The sequence below is a fragment of the Capsicum annuum genome, chromosome 5 (assembly GCF_002878395.1).
Source record: "Capsicum annuum cultivar UCD-10X-F1 chromosome 5, UCD10Xv1.1, whole genome shotgun sequence".
NCBI classification, from domain to species: domain Eukaryota; kingdom Viridiplantae; phylum Streptophyta; class Magnoliopsida; order Solanales; family Solanaceae; genus Capsicum; species Capsicum annuum.
This window is the reverse complement of record NC_061115.1, coordinates 220987456-221005560: the sequence shown is the minus strand read 5'-3', so window position 1 is coordinate 221005560 and position 18105 is coordinate 220987456. Positions and strand designations below refer to the sequence as shown.

The 18105-nt window shown below is 37.2% G+C and overlaps 1 protein-coding gene and 1 long non-coding RNA gene across 8 annotated transcripts; one reads left to right on the top strand and one right to left on the bottom strand.

Moving 5' to 3' along the window:
- Window positions 1-2650: 2650 nt before the first annotated feature.
- Window positions 2651-6946, bottom strand: LOC107872713. Of its 4 annotated transcripts, none has more exons than XR_007055612.1 (3): window positions 6720-6754; window positions 4394-6636; window positions 2651-3464 (listed from the first exon to the last, which is right to left on the bottom strand). It is a non-coding gene; the product is annotated as an uncharacterized LOC107872713 (long non-coding RNA). The 4 variants fall into 4 exon arrangements; XR_007055611.1 differs by having other exon boundaries at window positions 2651-2807; XR_007055613.1 differs by lacking the exon at window positions 2651-3464 and having other exon boundaries at window positions 4134-5485; window positions 5728-6636; window positions 6720-6929.
- Window positions 6947-8393: 1447 nt separating this feature from the next.
- On the top strand, window positions 8394-17783 carry LOC107871490 (N6-adenosine-methyltransferase non-catalytic subunit MTB). Of its 4 annotated transcripts, none has more exons than XM_047412893.1 (8): window positions 8407-8580; window positions 10503-10590; window positions 10981-13472; window positions 13706-13789; window positions 13979-14083; window positions 14170-14278; window positions 16371-16522; window positions 17194-17783. In XM_047412893.1, the coding sequence occupies exons 3-8, from the start codon at window positions 11046-11048 to the stop codon at window positions 17596-17598; spliced, it is 3282 nt and encodes a 1093-aa protein (XP_047268849.1). In that variant the 5' UTR covers window positions 8407-8580; window positions 10503-10590; window positions 10981-11045; the 3' UTR covers window positions 17599-17783. The 4 variants fall into 4 exon arrangements, with proteins under 4 accessions (XP_016573929.1, XP_047268849.1, XP_016573931.1 ...); XM_016718445.2 differs by lacking the exon at window positions 10503-10590 and adding an exon at window positions 10161-10265; XM_016718444.2 differs by lacking the exon at window positions 10503-10590 and adding an exon at window positions 10088-10265.
- Window positions 17784-18105: the final 322 nt, after the last annotated feature.

Sequence of the window (18105 nt, the reverse complement as noted above, 5' to 3'; positions counted from 1 at the left end):
CAAGACATCACTTTTCCCTCGCGACCCTCAAAGGATTGCCCCGTGATTCGTTATTTTCAAACTTATGTTCTATTTTTGTTTCACTTCCAACTGGTTTGTGTTCATTTTTTTTTTTTGATGAACTAATAAGAAATTGCATTACTGGCATCAAGAAGATGCAGAATAGTACAAAAGTTAGAGAAAGACAAAAGTACATTAGCTCAAAAACAAAAGGCTACACTAGTACCAGGGAGCTAACAAAGTTCAGAAAGTTCTCATGGAAATCTATGGGTGAAAGGGGAGTTGGACAGCTTGGAGCACCAATGATTTTCGACTCCATATTTTGCCTTGATTACTTCCTTCCATAGAGTTTGATCCACCTGAGTATACCTCCATATCCATTTCATGAGTAAGCATTTGTTGTGAAGTGCTAAATATTTTATGCCCAATCCTCCCATTTGTTTTGGCATTACCACTTTAATCCACTTCATCAGGTAAAACTTGTGATCCTTATTGTTACCCTCCCATAAGAAATCCCTCCTGATCCTATCAAGCTGCTTCAATATCTTGCTAGGTATGGGAAATAGAGTCATATAGTAAGTTGGAATACTGTCTAACACGCTGTTAATCAGTGTCAATCTCCCACCCATTGAAAGATATTGCATCTGCCAAGATGCCAACTTTTTCTCGAACTTCTCAATCACCCCATCCCAAATAGATGTAGATCCAAATGCGGCACCCAGGGGTAGTCGCGACACTCCTCAGATTTCTCAAAGTCCCCCAACACAAAATCTTTGTCCCCTTCGTCATTTAAAGTGTATGAAAATAGGACTGCTACCTCTCCCTAATGAGGGCATCCTCAATCAACACTGTACCATCCCTCTCATTTGATGCACTTCACTTCGTCAAGGTCACGAGCCCTCCGCTCCCTGACCTTGGCAAGCCTATACAACTTTTTTTCCCCTCCTTCTCCTCTAAAGTCGCATACAAGCTCTCAAAAATTGTTGTCTTTAACCGCCGTAACCACTAACTTAGCCTCTCTTCTAGCTACCTTATACTCCTCCTTATTCATCTGTCTTTCCTCATCATTCTTGCTCTCAACCAACTTAGCATAAGCCACCTTCTTAGACTCCACCTTTCTCTTAACCTCTTCATTCCACCACCAGTATCCTCGATGTTTGCCAGATCAACCTCAACACCTCTCTAGCGGTCTCCCTAATGCAACTAGAAGTCGTCTCCCACATACTATCCACACACCCTCCATTCTCCCAAGCCCCCTACTCTTCAATTTCTCCCCCACTTCCAAAGCACTAGCCAAAGTCAAGCTACCCCACTTAATCTTGGGTCGAGCCTCCACACTTCTCTTCTTTTTGCCCTTATTAATAACCAAGTCCATCACCAACAACCTATGCTGAGTCGAAAGATTCTCGCTAGGTATGATTTTGTAGTCTTTACATACCGCTCTATTCCCTTTCCTAAAAAGCAAAAAGTCTATCTGAACTACGAAACGTAATAAGGTGCTCCTCTTTCTTCGGAAAGCTCAAATTCGCTATCTACAATCCAAAAGCCCTAGAAAATTCCAAAACAAAGCTCCTCCTTCATTTCGTTCCCCAAAATCGAACCTGCCATGTACATCATCATAACCCCTCGACAAAAACCCAATATGTGAATTGAAATCTCTTCCCATGAAAAGCTTTTCAGTGCCTAGTATGCTCCTCACCACCTCATCCAAAACCTCCCAAAGTCCTTCTTCTCCTCCTCGTCCAAACCTACTTGCGGAGTGTAGGCACTAATAACATTCACCGTAGACCCTCCAATGACCAACTTAATAGACATCAACCTGTCACTAACTCTTATAACCTCTACCACTTGCTCCCTAAGTTCTTCATCTACTAAGATACCTACCCTATTTCTATGTCTCATGCTATCCGAGTACCACAACTTATATCCATCAACATCTCTCGCCTTAGTGCCTACAAATTTAGTTTCCTAGACACATTATACTATAGACTTACCTTGAACCGACCCTATGTTCCAGGACCCAACTCTCAACCTAGAAGCACCCTTATCCCACCTAGCCCTACTCCCCTTCGCTCCCAACCCCCGACTCAAACCTAGACCTGATCCCAACCCCGACCCCAAACTATGACATAACCCTAGTCCAACATCTATCACCCCAACCACCACTCAAATAGATACAATAGAAGAAAACTAAGAAAAATACGACGAGCAAAAGAGGATGACTAAAAATAGCTAAATAGACAAACATAAATCGGACGAGATGAAATATATATATACACTCCCTCCGTCCCATTTTATGTGTCACCATTTGACCGGATACGGAGTTTAAGAAATAAGGAAAGACTTGGTAATGTTTATCAAATTGTCCTTTATCAAAAAATGTGCTAGTATCTTATTTTTAATTAAGTGGGACCAATAAAGGTAAAAGTGAAATTGTATCTTTAAATAATTACCAAATAAAGAAAGATAGACATTCTTTTTGGGACGGACTAAAAAGGAAATGATGACACATAAAATGGGACGGGGGAGTGTGTATATATATATATACTAGAAGTGCAAGGCCCGTAGAACATGTGGATTTTAATTTTTAAGTTTTAGAATTTATCTTGAAGTAGAAAGTTTGTGCAGTAGAATATTTTAATTAGAACGATTGAGCTCAGGGGAACAAACTTGTAGCACACACATTTTATATACATACATCCACACACATATATATCCACACACGGTACTGTATATATAATTTACACAAATACAAAAAAAGAGTTGATGCATCCTCAGGTTGGGCTCTACAAATGTATGACTGAGATCTGTTGCATGAAAGAATACAAGTTTATGATGAACATTGCAAGAAATTTAGGAAAAATAATAACAAATATTGGCCATTGATTGATCAATTCGACAGAAAGCAGCTATTGCATTTCGAGAGAGAATGAAATATCAAACTGGTGAAAATCTCAAAAATCCCTATTATTGTAGACGTACTCTCATGAGACCTCTGTCTATTTTGTTGAAGTATCAACACTTCTTTCAATGTCAAGCATAGGTTTTACTCTTCTCTCAACCTCATTACACCTCCACCCCGAATAGTTGTTTATAATTAAATCCTCTATATTCATTCTGCTGCCTTCAGGCTCATTTCATTCCAAAAGAAAGTTTTCCACTAAAGATGTAAAAACTTAAAAGCTTGCATTAGTTTAATGTATATTAGTAATACCTTGTTTGGTATATTTTTTTATCCCTATTGCGTATTGAGGTATGTATTACTAATACCTCAAAATCCATGACAGTAGTAATACAATCGATCTAATGCATGCATTAACATGCTTAAAGACACTATTATCTCTCAGAAAAAATTTCACATCCTTTTCAACATATATATTGAGGATATTATGTAAAAAAAAAAATTCTTTTTTTTTTTTTGAAATTATGTAATTCATGTTATTTTTAATACATCGAACCAAACACTGCATAAGAAAAATACAAGCATAACTAATGCAAGTATAGCTAACACAAGCATTGTTAATACAGGTATTACTAATACACTATATTTTACATTATTCTTGTACACTCTACCAAACAACCCCTTGGTGCTGAAATCAAGCTACATTTATATATATGTATGTATATCTCTTGTGCACTGATGTACGTAGTACATAGTCAAAATTAAAGCTAACAAAATATATTCAGTTATATATTGAATATAATGATATCATGCTATCGATCGATCAAGGTGATATATAGTATACCGTTGAAGGTATAATAACATAAGATAAACTAACCGATATATATTATGGGGTAATAAAATCATGTATGTGATCGATGTATATAGTACGTATTTGAAAGCATGATAGCCAATCGAATATATGTATATATCCATATATCTCGTGTAGTGACCTATGCAATAATCAAAAGCTAGATAACTGAATCTAATTAACTGATAATTTATCTGATTAACACGTTGTATTACGAGGTATCTCTACAATATCGTATTTAAAAAGGTATATCTGATTAACACATTGTATTACGAGGTATATCTACAATATAAATCTCTCATCGATAAAAAGGAAAACAAAATTTCTGGAAAAATCTCTCATTGATCTTGCTACCAAAATATCGAAAATTTGTATAACTTGTTTTTGGAAAATGAAATGGACTTTAGGCGATGAAACAAATGAGTTACGAAGTACATTAACACATGACATTTATGGTGAATCCTACATTAGAATGAGAAGCGAAAATTGAAGACTCTATAAGAATAAGGTCAAAATCAACGGTCGGAATATTTTTTAGGTTAAAATCCAAGGGACAGATTTGTGTATAGGTGTAAGATGAAAGCAGTTTTTTACAGCACGAATGCAAATTTCACTAACTCGGGTTTAATTTGATTGTATACCTCAATCGGAGAGCATAAGAGTAGCCTTTGATTCCTAAGCTGCTCGATTCTCCAAAAAGTACGGGCGCACTCGTACCAAATCCTGTGGAAATGCACTACTTTTAAAGGATCTAACGCGCACTCGGTGACATAATTTAAGAGCCCAAGCACCAACAAAGAAACACCAAAGGATCTAATGCTTTTGGCTCTAAATATAGGAGAAATATATAACCCAATTCCGCAATAGAAACCCAATTTTCAGAAAACAAAGTTCTCAACACCAAAAACACAAACCTACTGTTAGAGAGAACATTTTTTAAGTTTTAAGCCAAACATTTATTTTATGCTGTATCATAGTTTTTCTTTAAAACCCAGTACCTAAACGGCAAAGCACAACTCACAATTTTCAAATTGATGGAGTCTTTCACAACACAAACGCTAATTCCACCAACGTGGGACACAACCCACAATTTCCGAATAGATTGGTACCTTTGAAAATCAAGATAACGTACCCTATTATCTACTAACCTTCTATCTCTAATACACAGCCTTCACACCTTTGAAAATCAAGATAACGTACCCTATTATCTACTAACCTTCTATCTCTAATACACAGCCTTCACACCTTCCTAGCTAGCATATTAGGATGAAAGTTAAATATTGAATAGATCGACAACATTTATAGTAGCAGAATTTATTTATTTTTGAAGTTTATAAATAATGATTCTATTAAATACTTCCTCCGTCTCAAATTATCCGTCCCAAATTTTCTAATTTAATTTCTCATTTTACTTGTCTTTTTTCATTAATTAAATTACTTTTTCTTTAAATTAAAATATAAAGATCAGTAATCGAAAAGTGCTAATGAAAAACAGTAATTTCACCGACAATTGGAAAACCCCAATTTCACAAATCCTTAAAACTTACCTTTGCGATTGTGGGTTCAGCCATCACCTTCGTCGACATAAACGATTGAAGGAAAAACAAAAATAAGTTGACAGTTACGCTCCTATGCAGGAGACCAGAGAGAGCAGTTTCCAATAGAAACTCAGCTTAAATCATTTTTTGTTCACACTCCACACTCATATTCAACTCAGCTACATCTGCATCTGACTGATACATACAGTACCAACAAATCCAAGAAAAAAACTAAAGCACATAATCAATTTCAGTTCCAACAAAAAAGAAACCTTTTTCTTCTCATCTTTTTACAAGATTTATACATAAATCACAACATGAAAGCTACAAAACCATTTGAACGGAAATCAAAGAGTAGATTACGAAAAATCCATAACAGATTAACTTCACAACAGATCCATTTCATCAGATCCAGAATTATATTTACTCAAACATACCTGACAAAGAATATCGCTGGAATTGAAATTTTTTCTTTACTCAGTAGAGAGAATATCACAAGAGTTGAGATTTTTTTTATTTTTTTTTTACAGAGTAAGCGGTAATATTGAAGATCTGGAATGGTCAGGCGAATTTAGTAATGCCAACACTCTACGTTTGAAAATTTGACATGATATGTGTGTGGTAGAAAATTTGTTAAGCTTAAGAAAGTGCCAAGCGTTTGGTATAAATTTATGATGGGTAAGTAATAAATATTGATTATCAACTTACCAAATTACCCTTACTAGATAATATAGTATGTATAGAAAAGCATGTGGGTCGAAACCAGCTTTTCTATTGTATAAAAATATATATATATATATATTAGATGGAAGAATCCGCGCTGGCACGGGCCCAATAATTCAAGTGAAAAACGTATATTGGTGTTGTGAGAAATATTGAGAAAGTACTAATATTACAAGGAAAAAAATTGTATACATCACAATTAGGCATGATTTTGTAAGTGTTATAACTATGCTAAACAAAGCTTCACATATAACATAACTAACACCTAACAAGCATCTTGAGTTTACTTCTACCGTCATAACTCAACGTATCCATGCTGCTGTAGGCAAAAGAAATAACGGAAGCGAAGAAGTCAAAAACTTATTACCAAAAATAATTCAAATTTCATTTTTCAACGACAAAATCTACATTCTTCTGGTTTGACAATATGATAACTTTCTTAAACATCCTGCCATAAAGCAATCTCCACTCCAAGTCAGTACATTCAACAGGTTCGCTATACCTAAAACTGCAATGATTCTACTGAGCAATCAGTTAACCACCACCATACCTGCATCAAGGCTCTAATTTCATCTTTAGAAGGAGGATCAAAGTGAGGACCAAGCAATTGCTTGCTGATATCACTGTAAGAATGCAAGTCATTAAACGTAGGAAAGTGAAATGATTAAGCATATCAGAAGCAGTAACCAAAAAAATTGTTTCTTACTTGTAGATAAGTACAATAGCAATTTAAAGGTCTGCCTGCGAGAAACAGTTAGTAACAATCAAAATTAGAATAAGAATCTACGTCCATCACTTTCAAAATCAGTAACCTTAAAGTTGTAAAATGCTTTTATAAATTTCAGGCATGCTTGTGATTTGTTAAGGAATTAATGATACTTAATCTACATTTCAATCTTGTTTGTGGTTCCGATCAGTTTAATAACAGTGGACCTAATCGGAACCACAAACAAGAAGGCATGAGATGCAATTTAAAATTCAGAAATTGTCCCCTTCGCTTAGATTCCTTATTTTAACTGCAGTTGTTCTTGGCGCAAGTTTTCTTGACGGTCAATCACTTTTCCAGCGTTTTCTTTCTGCGTTTAGATCAGTTTGTTGAAATATTCATTAATCCGTCCTTCCTAATTTGTTCGTTCTATTTTGGATGGACGATCAATTTATGACATGTAAACAATAAAACACAAAAGCAGAGCAATTATAGAAGAGAACTCATAAATGGCAAGCGCGACTCCAGGAGAAAGCACGCAAAAGGCTGAGCACAGAAACGACAAAATTAGAATAACAACAAAACAATGAAGTGAAAATTTTCATCACAAATAGGAAAATAAGAAAGTTTTTTCAGGCACAAATTGCACAAGAAAACAAACTAAATTCTCAACTCAAACAAATCATATAATTAAATCCAACCAAGAAGCACAAATAAGAGCAGATTGAATCTATACAACACGAAATATAAATGAACAAGCGGCAACCTACAACCTAATTAAAGAACTAAGACAACTTAAGTATTCCCTTTTCTATGCAACTACCCACATATACCCAAGAAAAGTATCCTTGACCAAAAAACTAAAAAGATGAAAAGCAAAATACAAGATGACATAAATTAATAGTAATAATTTTTCAACCGTTCAAACTAACAATCCACCCAAAGCACATGAAAAATTGAAATTTGAAACAGTAAAACTCATTATCTCAAATCTCTGTAGTTAAAAAAGAGCCAAATAAAAAACCAATTCAGTTGAGATGGAATGAAAAAAAAGAGAATTACAGCGGATCAATATCTGCGAGAAGAGGCGGCGTAAATAATGGAAAATGAATACAAGTAACAGCGTAAACAACCGACTAAAAAATTCGTGGAAAGACTAAATTATCCTTGAACCCAAGCACACATGACGACCAAGAGGTGCTTGATTGGTCGCTCTTCTATATAGTAGTAATATATAATATCAAACGAGATAGGACGTATCTGCCTTCAATAGTCGAGAAATTGAGACCAAATAAACTAGAATAGATGGAACGAGTGCACCTGATCCGAGGAGAAGACCAGGAATAATAGATTTTTGTGGTCCAATTATTTATAAGGAGTAAGTGTATACCGTAGGTTTTAGTGCACGAATTATCTTTTTTTTTAGTTATTTTCTGTCTTTCACTTTATGTCTTGTTATTTGTGAAGCTTACTTTTCTTAATGGTATAGAAAAGTCATTTCTCTCACTTTTACGAAACTTAATTTCTAAAAATTCGATCAATCAAACATAAAATAAAATAATTAAAAGCAGTTATTTACTCCTACATTTTTTCGTCCGAGCACCACAAATTTAACTACCGAAACTACCCCTAACCACTTGCCAATATCCCCATTATACCCTTTATAAATATCTATTTTCGGATCCTTAACCCCTTTTTTTTTCTTTCCGTCTCTTCCCTTTGTTCCTCCTCTTTTACTCTCCACACTTGTTCCCCAACACCGTGAAATTGGTCGCCGGAGGTCGACGCCGTCACCCGCCTCCAAATCCGACGGAATCGAAGAGTTCTCCACTTAATCCGGTCACATTCCGTTTTCCAATTTGTAAGTTTACGTCCATTTTCTCATTCAATTTTTGTCCAATAATCGCCTGAGGAAAATATTATTGCATTCGATAAATTCGGAGTTTTTATGCTTGTGTTTTTTCGTTGCGCGAGTAGGTAATACGGAAAATTGTGAACAGTTAGTTTGTGGTGCGTGGATTTTCAAATGGTACACGAGATAATTTGAAAGGATTATGAATGAAGTGAAATTAGGGTAGAATGTTAGTAGGAAGGAGTGCTTATGTGCTTGTAGGTAGGAGTGCTTCGTCTTGTTGTCCGTATGAGTAGTCATAGTGCTATGCTTATGTTTTCTGTTACGGGAGTAGGTAATATGGAAAATTGTGAACATTTAGTTTGTGGTGCGTGATTTTCAAATAGTACGAGATAATTTAGAAGGATATGTATGAATGAAGTGAAATTAGGTTAGAAGGTTAGTAAGAAGGATTGCGTATGTGTTAGTAGGTAGGAGTGCTTCGTCTTGTTGTCTGTACTAGTCATAGTGCGATGCTTATGTTTTCTGCTACGCGAGTAGGTAATACGGAAAATTGTGAACATTTAGTTTGTGGTGCATGATTTTCAAATAGTCACGAGATAAATTGAAAGTGTATGTATGAATATAAGTGAAATTATGGTAGAAGGTTAGTAGAAACGAGTGCTTACGTGCTAGTAGGTTAGTTTGTGGTGCGTGATTTTCAAATAGTACACGAGATAATTTGAAAGGATATGTATGAACAAAGTGAAATTAGGGTAGAAGGTTAGTAGAAACGAGTGCGTACATGTTAGCAGGTAGGAGTGCTTCATCTTGTTGTCCGTACTAGTAGTCGTACTGCTATGCTTATATTTTCTGTTACGCGAGTAGGTAAAACGGAAAATCGTGAACATTTGGTTTGTGGTGCATGATTTCAAATAGCACACAAGATAATTTGAAAGGATATTTTGCATGAAGTGAAATTAGGGTAAAAGGTTAGTAGAAACAAGCGCGTACTTGCTAGTAGGCAGGAGTGATTTGTTTTGTTATCTGTACTAGTAGTTGTACTAGTAGTTGTAGTGCTATGCTTATGTTTTCTTACAGGAGTAGGTAATACGAAAAATCGTGAACGTTTAGTTTGTGGTGCGTGATTTTCAAATAGTACACAAGATAATTTGAAAGGATATGTATGAATGAAGTGAAATAAGGGCAGAAGGTTAGTGGAAATGAGTGCGTACATAATGGAAATTTTGTATAAATATAATGTACTATAATTTTTTTTTCTTGTGCGTATAATTTTTTTAACTTACAACTTGTAGCCATTTCTCTTTCCTGCAAAAAGTCTAAAACATCAAAAATATCTTCTGTTTGAGCTAATAGTTTCTGCCTACACCAAAAATAGGAAAGGGCTAGACATTGCATTTTGAAATTCTGCATACTGTTATGCACATCCTCAAAGCATCTCTTGTTTCGTTTCGTTCCAAACTGACCTCCAAATACATGCCGGGATAATCTTCCATCTCTCCTCTTCCTTTTGTAGCATTGCCATCCATTTTCCTGCATTTTAGCTCTCCTGTTATGCTTCCTGGTTTCACGCACCTGATCAATTCCAGGACGATGAACATTCTCCACAGCTGGTCTGTCCATTTACAGTTCAGGAAAAGATGGTTGATTGTCTCAGCTGCTCCCCACAGAAAAAAATTTCTAGAACATAACTGGTAACCTTTATTGTTCAGGTTTTCACGTGTCAGTACTGCCTCTTTAGCCAACAGCCAAGTAAAACAATTAACTTTGTAAGGTGCTAGTGCATATAATTTTCCTAAAAAGCTATGTCTGATTTTGTTTTGGGAAAATGGTTTGTTTGATTGGAATTTTTCTTGTAATTTCCTAAAATAGTTTGTGAAAATGATCGTATATAGGGAGTTTTTTTTATGGATAAAAGTTCTTATCATCAGATGGTACCAAGATGGTACAGTACCAAGAACAGGACAGAGCTGCAAAATCTCTACAGTAATACTGCATATTTCCCCCTCAAAACACTGGGTATGTTGTTATTGTCTTTGCCACGTTGGGCATCTATGACTATTAGAAATAGTGGTATTTTTAACTTCGCTAACGGTAGGATTTTGTTAGAAAAGTGAAACAGAGGTTGAATGTGATCATTTTTGAAACCAGAGGGGAAAATCTGAACCTTTGCCTTTTTTTTTAAAAAAAAAAAAGAAATTAGCGCCTTTGACTTGTCACTATTGGAATGAGACTCCTGTTTTATCTGCATAATTTGTTCTCCGGATTTCTCCCTCCCACTGTACCTTATTGTCCTCTTATGCTTTTAAGATTTAGTCTGTCTCTTATATCATGAATTTTTTCTTGAATTTAAATTCACTGAAAGGTTAGCTCACTAATCATTTTCTCCAATTTCTATTCATCTCTCAGGATGCTCTTTTCTATTGTATTCATTCAATGAAGTTCTGAGAATAATCTAGCAGGGTTCTCTCTTGATGACTTCCCCTGAACAACTAAGGAGTTATTCAAAACAGGGCAACCCAGACTTGAAGTTTGACGATGACTGGGAAGGGGATGATAAGAGAAAATACAGGTCAAGTAAGTCAAGGTCTGGCAACAGTGAAGAACCTGAAGGTTTAGATAGTAACGGAAGAAGGAGAAGTACTGTAGACAGAAATGAGAGTCGGAAAAGATCAGCTGAATCAAGCAAAGTTGATATTGATGGGGATGACTATGAGACTGAAAATGACTTGCGGTCCAAACTGACAAAGAGGAATCAGGGGGAGAATACATTGGAGACGTTGAGCAATTGGTATCGGGATGGAGAACTTGGGGGCAAGTATGATAATGGAGACAAAACAGGGGACAGAGGACTAGCTAATGAGGGTGTCAGAAAGAAATCAAGTTCAAGGTTTTCTGATGGTGATGGTTCCCAGACAAGAAATAAAGGTAAAAGTGAGAAGCTTCTAGGTGGGGACTCTGAAAATCCACTGGAAAGGGATTCTAGACCTTTAGAAAGAAAGGACAGCACCAGAGAAAAGGATCATGTGCTGTTGGATGACCTTAAAAGTTCAAATGGAGACAAAAATAATAAATACCCGGAAAGTGACGAGACAAGAATTGACTGCGAGAGGAATAAGAAAGGCAGGTTGTATGCTATAGAGGAAGACAATGGTGGAATATCTTCTATACGAGAAGATAAATTGAGCATGGAGAGGGTTGAGCATAGACAGATAACAAGTGCCGCAAGTCGTCCAATGGATGAAAGCCGTGAAAAGTCTGTGGTAGCAGGTGATGACCGCGGTTCATGGGTGCGAGAGAGAAATAGGAGGGAGTTGGACTCTTCCGATAGGTCCAGAACACCTGAGAGGAGTGGAAGGCGCCGTTACGACTCAGAAAGCATAGAGATGGAATATGAAAAACGAGATACCTTAAGGAGGAAAGAACTAGTAAAAGATGGTGTGAGAGATGATAAATCGAAGGGAAGGGATGATGGCTGGAGTGATAGAAACAGAGGTCGGGATGGTTCGAAAGATGGGTGGAAGAGAAGGCAAGGGAACTTTTTTGACAAGGATATGAAAGAAGGTGAGGCACCTTATGAACATGGCAGAGAGTGGGAAATACCCAGACGTGGTTGGATTGACAATGAAAGGCCTCGTTCTGGTGGTAGGAAAGATGGGAATAGGACAGAAGCTTTGAAAACTTCATCGAAATATGGAATTTCAAATGAGAATTATGATGTCATAGAGATTCAAACTAGGCCATTTGACTATGGTAGGGAGGAGGCCATATCTTCTGCAGCAAGAACAACTGAAGTTAATCAGGGTTGTGATGCAAAACCACTTCCAGATGATGAGAACCATGCTTTTCCCTGGGAAGGCAGGGGAAGAAACATGAATTGGTCAGGCCAATCTGGTCAAGATTTAAGGGATACATCAGGTGACGGTTCATATAAGGATGAGATTGAATCAAGGGCCCAGAAAGGAGATGCACCTACTCGAGCTGCCTGGGGCCAAACTTCCAGTTCAGAACCTCCAGCTGTAAACCAGGAACCATCTGCCTTCAATAGAGCTGTTCCAATAGGTTCTAAAGGAGGTAGGACTGGGAGAGGAGGAAGAGGGAGGCCTACAGGAAGGGATGGCCACCAGTTCGGACCACCAATGCCAATGATGGGATCACCTTTTGGACCACTTGGAATGCCGTCACCTGGATCTGTGCAATCTTTAGCTCCTAACATGTCACCTGCTCCTGGTCCTCCTATGTCCCCTGGTGTTTTCATTCCTCCATTTTCGTCTCCTGTGGTTTGGCCTGGAGCCCGAGGTGCTGAGATAAATATGCTAGGTGTTCCACCTGGACTTCCACCTGTTCTGCCTGGGCCTGTATTTCCCCTTAACTTGGGGAATCTGCCAAATCATGCAATGTATTTTAATCAACCAGGCCTTGGAAGAGGGGCACCACCTAACATGTCTGGTCCAAGTTTTAATGTGCTAATACCAGGGGGCCGTGGACAGGTTAAAGATAAAGCTAATGCAGGTTGGATGCCTTCTCCTCGAATTAATGCACCACCTGGCAAAGCTCCTTCTAGGGGTGAGCAGAATGATTACTCCCAAAATTTTGTAGACACTGGCACGAGGCCCCAAAATTTCATCAGGGAACTAGAGCTTACCAGTGTCATTGAGGACTATCCCAAGCTTCGAGAACTTATTCAAAGGAAGGATGAGATTGTTGTCAAATCCTCTTCGGCTCCCATGTATTACAAATGTGACCTACATGAGCAGGAGCTCTCCCCGGAGTTTTTTGGTACCAAATTTGATGTCATTCTAATAGATCCCCCGTGGGAGGAATATGCTCATCGAGCTCCTGGTGTCACTGACCATATGGCATACTGGACATTTGAGGAAATAATGAATCTCAAAATTGAGGTATGACTTTTGCACGTCAACCTGGTTCCTTACTCTAAATACTTCTACTGTTGCTTTCGAATAGGATCAGGTGCAAATTTTGTTGTGTTATTACTTGTTAGCAACTTTTATTTTGACTTATATTGTTATTCTTTGAACTTTTTTTAAATGACTGCATAGTAGTTGGTTCTTCACTTTGTACTGTCAGCTTCCCCGTTCCGAGCCTTAAGCTGGTCTGAACTGTCTATTCTCAGGCAATCGCTGACACTCCATCTTTTGTTTTCCTTTGGGTTGGTGATGGTGTGGGGCTTGAGCAAGGGCGCCAATGTCTGAAGAAGGTATGTAGTTTAAACAATTTGAGCAACACTTTATGGTCATGAATGTGTTGATTGCTGCTTTTGATATCTTCATTCTGCTGCTGCCCCATTGATGAGCACAACAATCACAATCAGATGCATCTGTTGGTTGCAGTTTTCAATATTAGATCGTTGTGATTATTTTTGAACTTTTTTCTCTCCATTCTGCAGTGGGGATTCCGCAGATGTGAGGACATATGTTGGGTGAAAACAAACAAAACCAATGCAACTCCAGGATTACGGCATGATTCCCATACTTTATTGCAACATTCAAAGGTTCATAACTTGTCCACTCATTTTCACTGTGTCTCTATTTTTCCATCATATGCAACTTACACTCTGCTGCTCCTGTCATGGTATAGGAGCACTGCCTTTTGGGCATAAAGGGAACTGTTCGTCGTAGTACTGATGGCCATATAATTCATGCGAATATTGACACAGATGTGATTATTGCCGAGGAGCCTCCTTATGGTAGGTTCTTTCTCATTACAGGCACTCTGTCTATAGATTTTTGGTTTGCTTTGTGCAGAGTAGAAATGTTAATTGTGAAATATAGGATCGCAGAAATTGACTGCATGTTGCTTCTGTCATCCACTTTCCAGTTGTTTGTTCTCATATATAAGTAAGATAGTGATAGAGCTACTGAGGCTGACCTATGGCAACAACAACTATGCCTCAGCCCCAAACAATTTGGGGTCGGTTGTATGAAATTATGAATCTTCCTGACCACACGGTCCTTCATTTAAACTCATCTCATGCCAATATTATGCAAATACAAATAAAAACTTATCAGAAGCTCTATATATCTTCTAAATGTATAAATCTTTGAAAGACTAAACCACTCCTAGAATGCATAGGACCTATAATAAAAGTGCTATCATCTAAAACATATTTTTAAGTAATATACTTATATAAATCTTTCTCTTCCATTGTGCCATATCTTTTTCTACGTCTGCATGGCGCCCCAAAAATTGCAGGTCTTTTGAGGAAACTTTATTTCATGTGGTTTTAGATTTGCCTCATCCTGTTTTAACATCTTTACTCACCATGAATTTATGGACCGGCCATCGGTGCAGAACGTGAATGGACTACTTGAACCTTCTTGTGAATGTGATCATCTCTATTATTGTTTAATCTTGTATGCCTACACATTCATTTTAACATCCACATATTTGCGACATTCCTTTCCCGGATGTGTTAAGCTGCCCAACATTCACATTTTTCGTGTTATAAATTTTCTAGAGAACTTACCTTTTACATTGGTAAACATACTTCTATGATTAATCACATAACACCGTTGTATCACTTCTCCATTTCAACCATCCGATTTTTGATTCTTTGAGTAACATCTTCATCTATCATTCCTTTCTCCTGGAATAAAGAGCCTAAATATCTTAGTTGTTTGCATTTAGGCACTGCAATCCCATCTAATATCACCTCAATTTTACCACTTGTTCTGTCTAGCACCACAGTAGGTTCTTAGTGTTAGGTTTTTATTGTCATCACCCTTAAGTCTCAGCTAAGGCAAGAGCTAGTTACCTTCCATTGCAGGGCAAAAAGGGTTGGGGGGTTGTAAAGGCTGAGAGACTGATGGGGTGGAGATTCTGTCTTATGAATTGCTCCTTTCACTATAAATTTGGGCATTATTTATACTTTCAGCTGGTTTTGGCGTTGGATATGCCTTTCAGTGGAAACCTGGAGTTTTACCAGAAATCTGTATGAACACATCTTGAACAAAAACTTATGTGGTCATTTGGTGTTTGAACAAGTTCTATTAAGATTATATTGTGGGGATTATGATACATGGATCTTGATTAAAAACTTATGTGGTTGTTTGGTTCGTGAACAAGTTCTATTGAGATTATAATGTCAGGATTATGATACATGGAGATATACTTTAATTGGTAGATATTTGGTTCATTGGACTGGAAATAGGATCTCATATATCAGGTATAATATAAATGTGTTTGGTTTTACTCTGGATAAAATAGGAAAGACTTATTTAAATTTTAATATTGGCTTTCTTTAAAAACTTTGGAAGAAGACCTTTGGGGAAGGGCAAATGTGTCATTTTGTTGTTTTATTCCGGGATTATTGAATGCGGTGTAAAAATAATCCTACCGCGATTGTGGTGTAAATAATACTACCACAGTGGAATACAAATAATCCTGGACCAAAATTTAAAATTCAACCATACCTGCGATGATGAGCCACATTTTATTCCAAAATGTTCTTTATTTTATTCCAAAATGTTCTTTATCTTTGCAACTAAGTGACCCATCAGTTTTCTTCTCCTGTAGTTCAAGTTATGGCAGTCGTTGATTTGTTTGTTATTTCCAAATTATGCAACTATCTATTGCTTCCATGGGGATAAGTTTGGAAGTTTTAAAACTATCCTGTGATGCATGAAATTCACATAATCTTGTTAATCTTGTAAACTCTCTGCTAATTTAAATTCTGTCCTAAAATGATTTTCTTAACATAACATGCTGCATTGTCTCCCTGCACCGGGTATGCACGGTGGCTGAGCTCACTTTGAATTTCTACTGGTCCCCTTATGCAGGATCAAGTGCTAAGCCAGAAGATATGTACCGTATAATTGAGCATTTTGCACTTGGCCGGAGAAGGCTTGAGCTCTTTGGTGAAGACCATAACATTCGATCTGGCTGGCTAACTGTTGGTAAAGGATTATCTTCATCGAACTTCAGTGCAGAGGTAAATATTTAGCTAACATTCCTTTTAGTTTGTTCATTTTATTTCAAAGTATGAGACATGAAAAACATATAGTTTGCTGTCTTCCCACCCCCTGATCACCAAAACAACTCTTGGATTTTGGGGGAAGGGGGAAGAGAAGTCAGAAATAACATTCATTTTGTCGTGAAGTATGTCGGTAACAATCGGGGAGCGTTCTTTATTTATGTCTGAAGTCTCTTGTTCGTGTTGTTGAATGATGTCTATGGTTTCGGATAGATAGTTTTTAGTGGTATCTTGTGGCTGTAGTATTTATTGTCCTGTGGCTAGCGGTGAGAGTTTATTTTGCATACTATACGAGTTTATATGCATTGATGTTTTGTGTTTGTTATACTGTTGTCGGTCCTAAGCCGGGTGTCTATCGGAAACAGCCTCTCTACTTCACCTGAGGTAGTGGTATGGTCTGCTTACACTCTACCCTCCCCAGACCCCACTATGTGGGAATATGTGGGAATACACTGTGTATGTTGTTGTTTGTCGTGAGATTCCTGCTCTTCTCAGCATACATCCGATGTGCTTAGTTATTCTGTCCTATTCATCTTGTGCGCACTGAAATAATTTAGCGTGCTTGTGTTATGCTGCCTTTGTCGATCTTATGTCTTATAATGCTGACTGAAAGACTTTGAAAATTTCAGTCCTATGTGAAGAATTTTGCCGATAAAGATGGGAAAGTCTGGCAAGGCGGGGGAGGAAGGAATCCACCACCAGATGCTCCACATCTTATCGTCACCACACCTGAAATAGAAGCTCTTCGTCCTAAATCGCCAATGAAGAATCAGCAGCAAATGCAGCATCAATCTATGACAACAGCCAACTCATCCAACAAGCGGCCAGCCGGGAACTCACCCCAGAACAATAATAATTCACAAAATGGGAATCAAGAAGCCTCTAGCTCTAACATCCCGAATTCAGGCCCTTGGGTTTCACCAATGGAGAATTTTCCAGGAAGAGAAGACGGACATATGATCTCAGATAATAGACTTTTCGATATGTATGGGTACAACGCAGCTTTTAGACAAACGAACACTGATTTCTTGTAGTGAGAAAACCATGTTTGTCGCGTTATTATGTCGATGGACTATTTTTTTGTCATGAAGATGTCTTCAATTCTCTGTTTGTTGAAGATTCTTCACTAAGAGAAATGAGTAAATATATTCTTCATCAATGGAGAATTGAGCATCTTCTTCATCAGAGCTAATGCAAATGGATTCATTTTAGTTTCTAATTTGTGGGAATATACTGGATAAGATATTATTGGTAACTTGTTATAATTAAAATTCTTCATCTCGAAACACAACCATCTCAACACAGCACGTGTGTTTATTGTGATGGCACTAGAGCTTGGGACTACCGTAAACTAAAAAAAGAAGTTAAAAAGAGGGAATTTATGCCCCATCGTGATCGACAAAAATCTTTAAAAATATCTCTGAAGTAATTACTCCCTCCGTTTTAAATTACTCCTTTTAAATTGAGATGGTATATTAATTAAAAAAATAATTAATAACATAATTTAAAGAAAAAGTAATTAAATCAAAGGATAAAACATG

Excerpts from the sequence above, each read along its gene's own strand:
- LOC107871490 (XM_016718443.2), top strand. The coding sequence starts at position 11,046 with ATGACTTCCCCTGAACAACTAAGGAGTTATTCAAAACAGGGCAACCCA. Across the intron at positions 13,473-13,705 it reads TAATGAATCTCAAAATTGAG|GCAATCGCTGACACTCCATC; the intron begins GTATGACTTTTG and ends GTCTATTCTCAG. Across the intron at positions 14,084-14,169 it reads CTTTATTGCAACATTCAAAG|GAGCACTGCCTTTTGGGCAT; the intron begins GTTCATAACTTG and ends GTCATGGTATAG.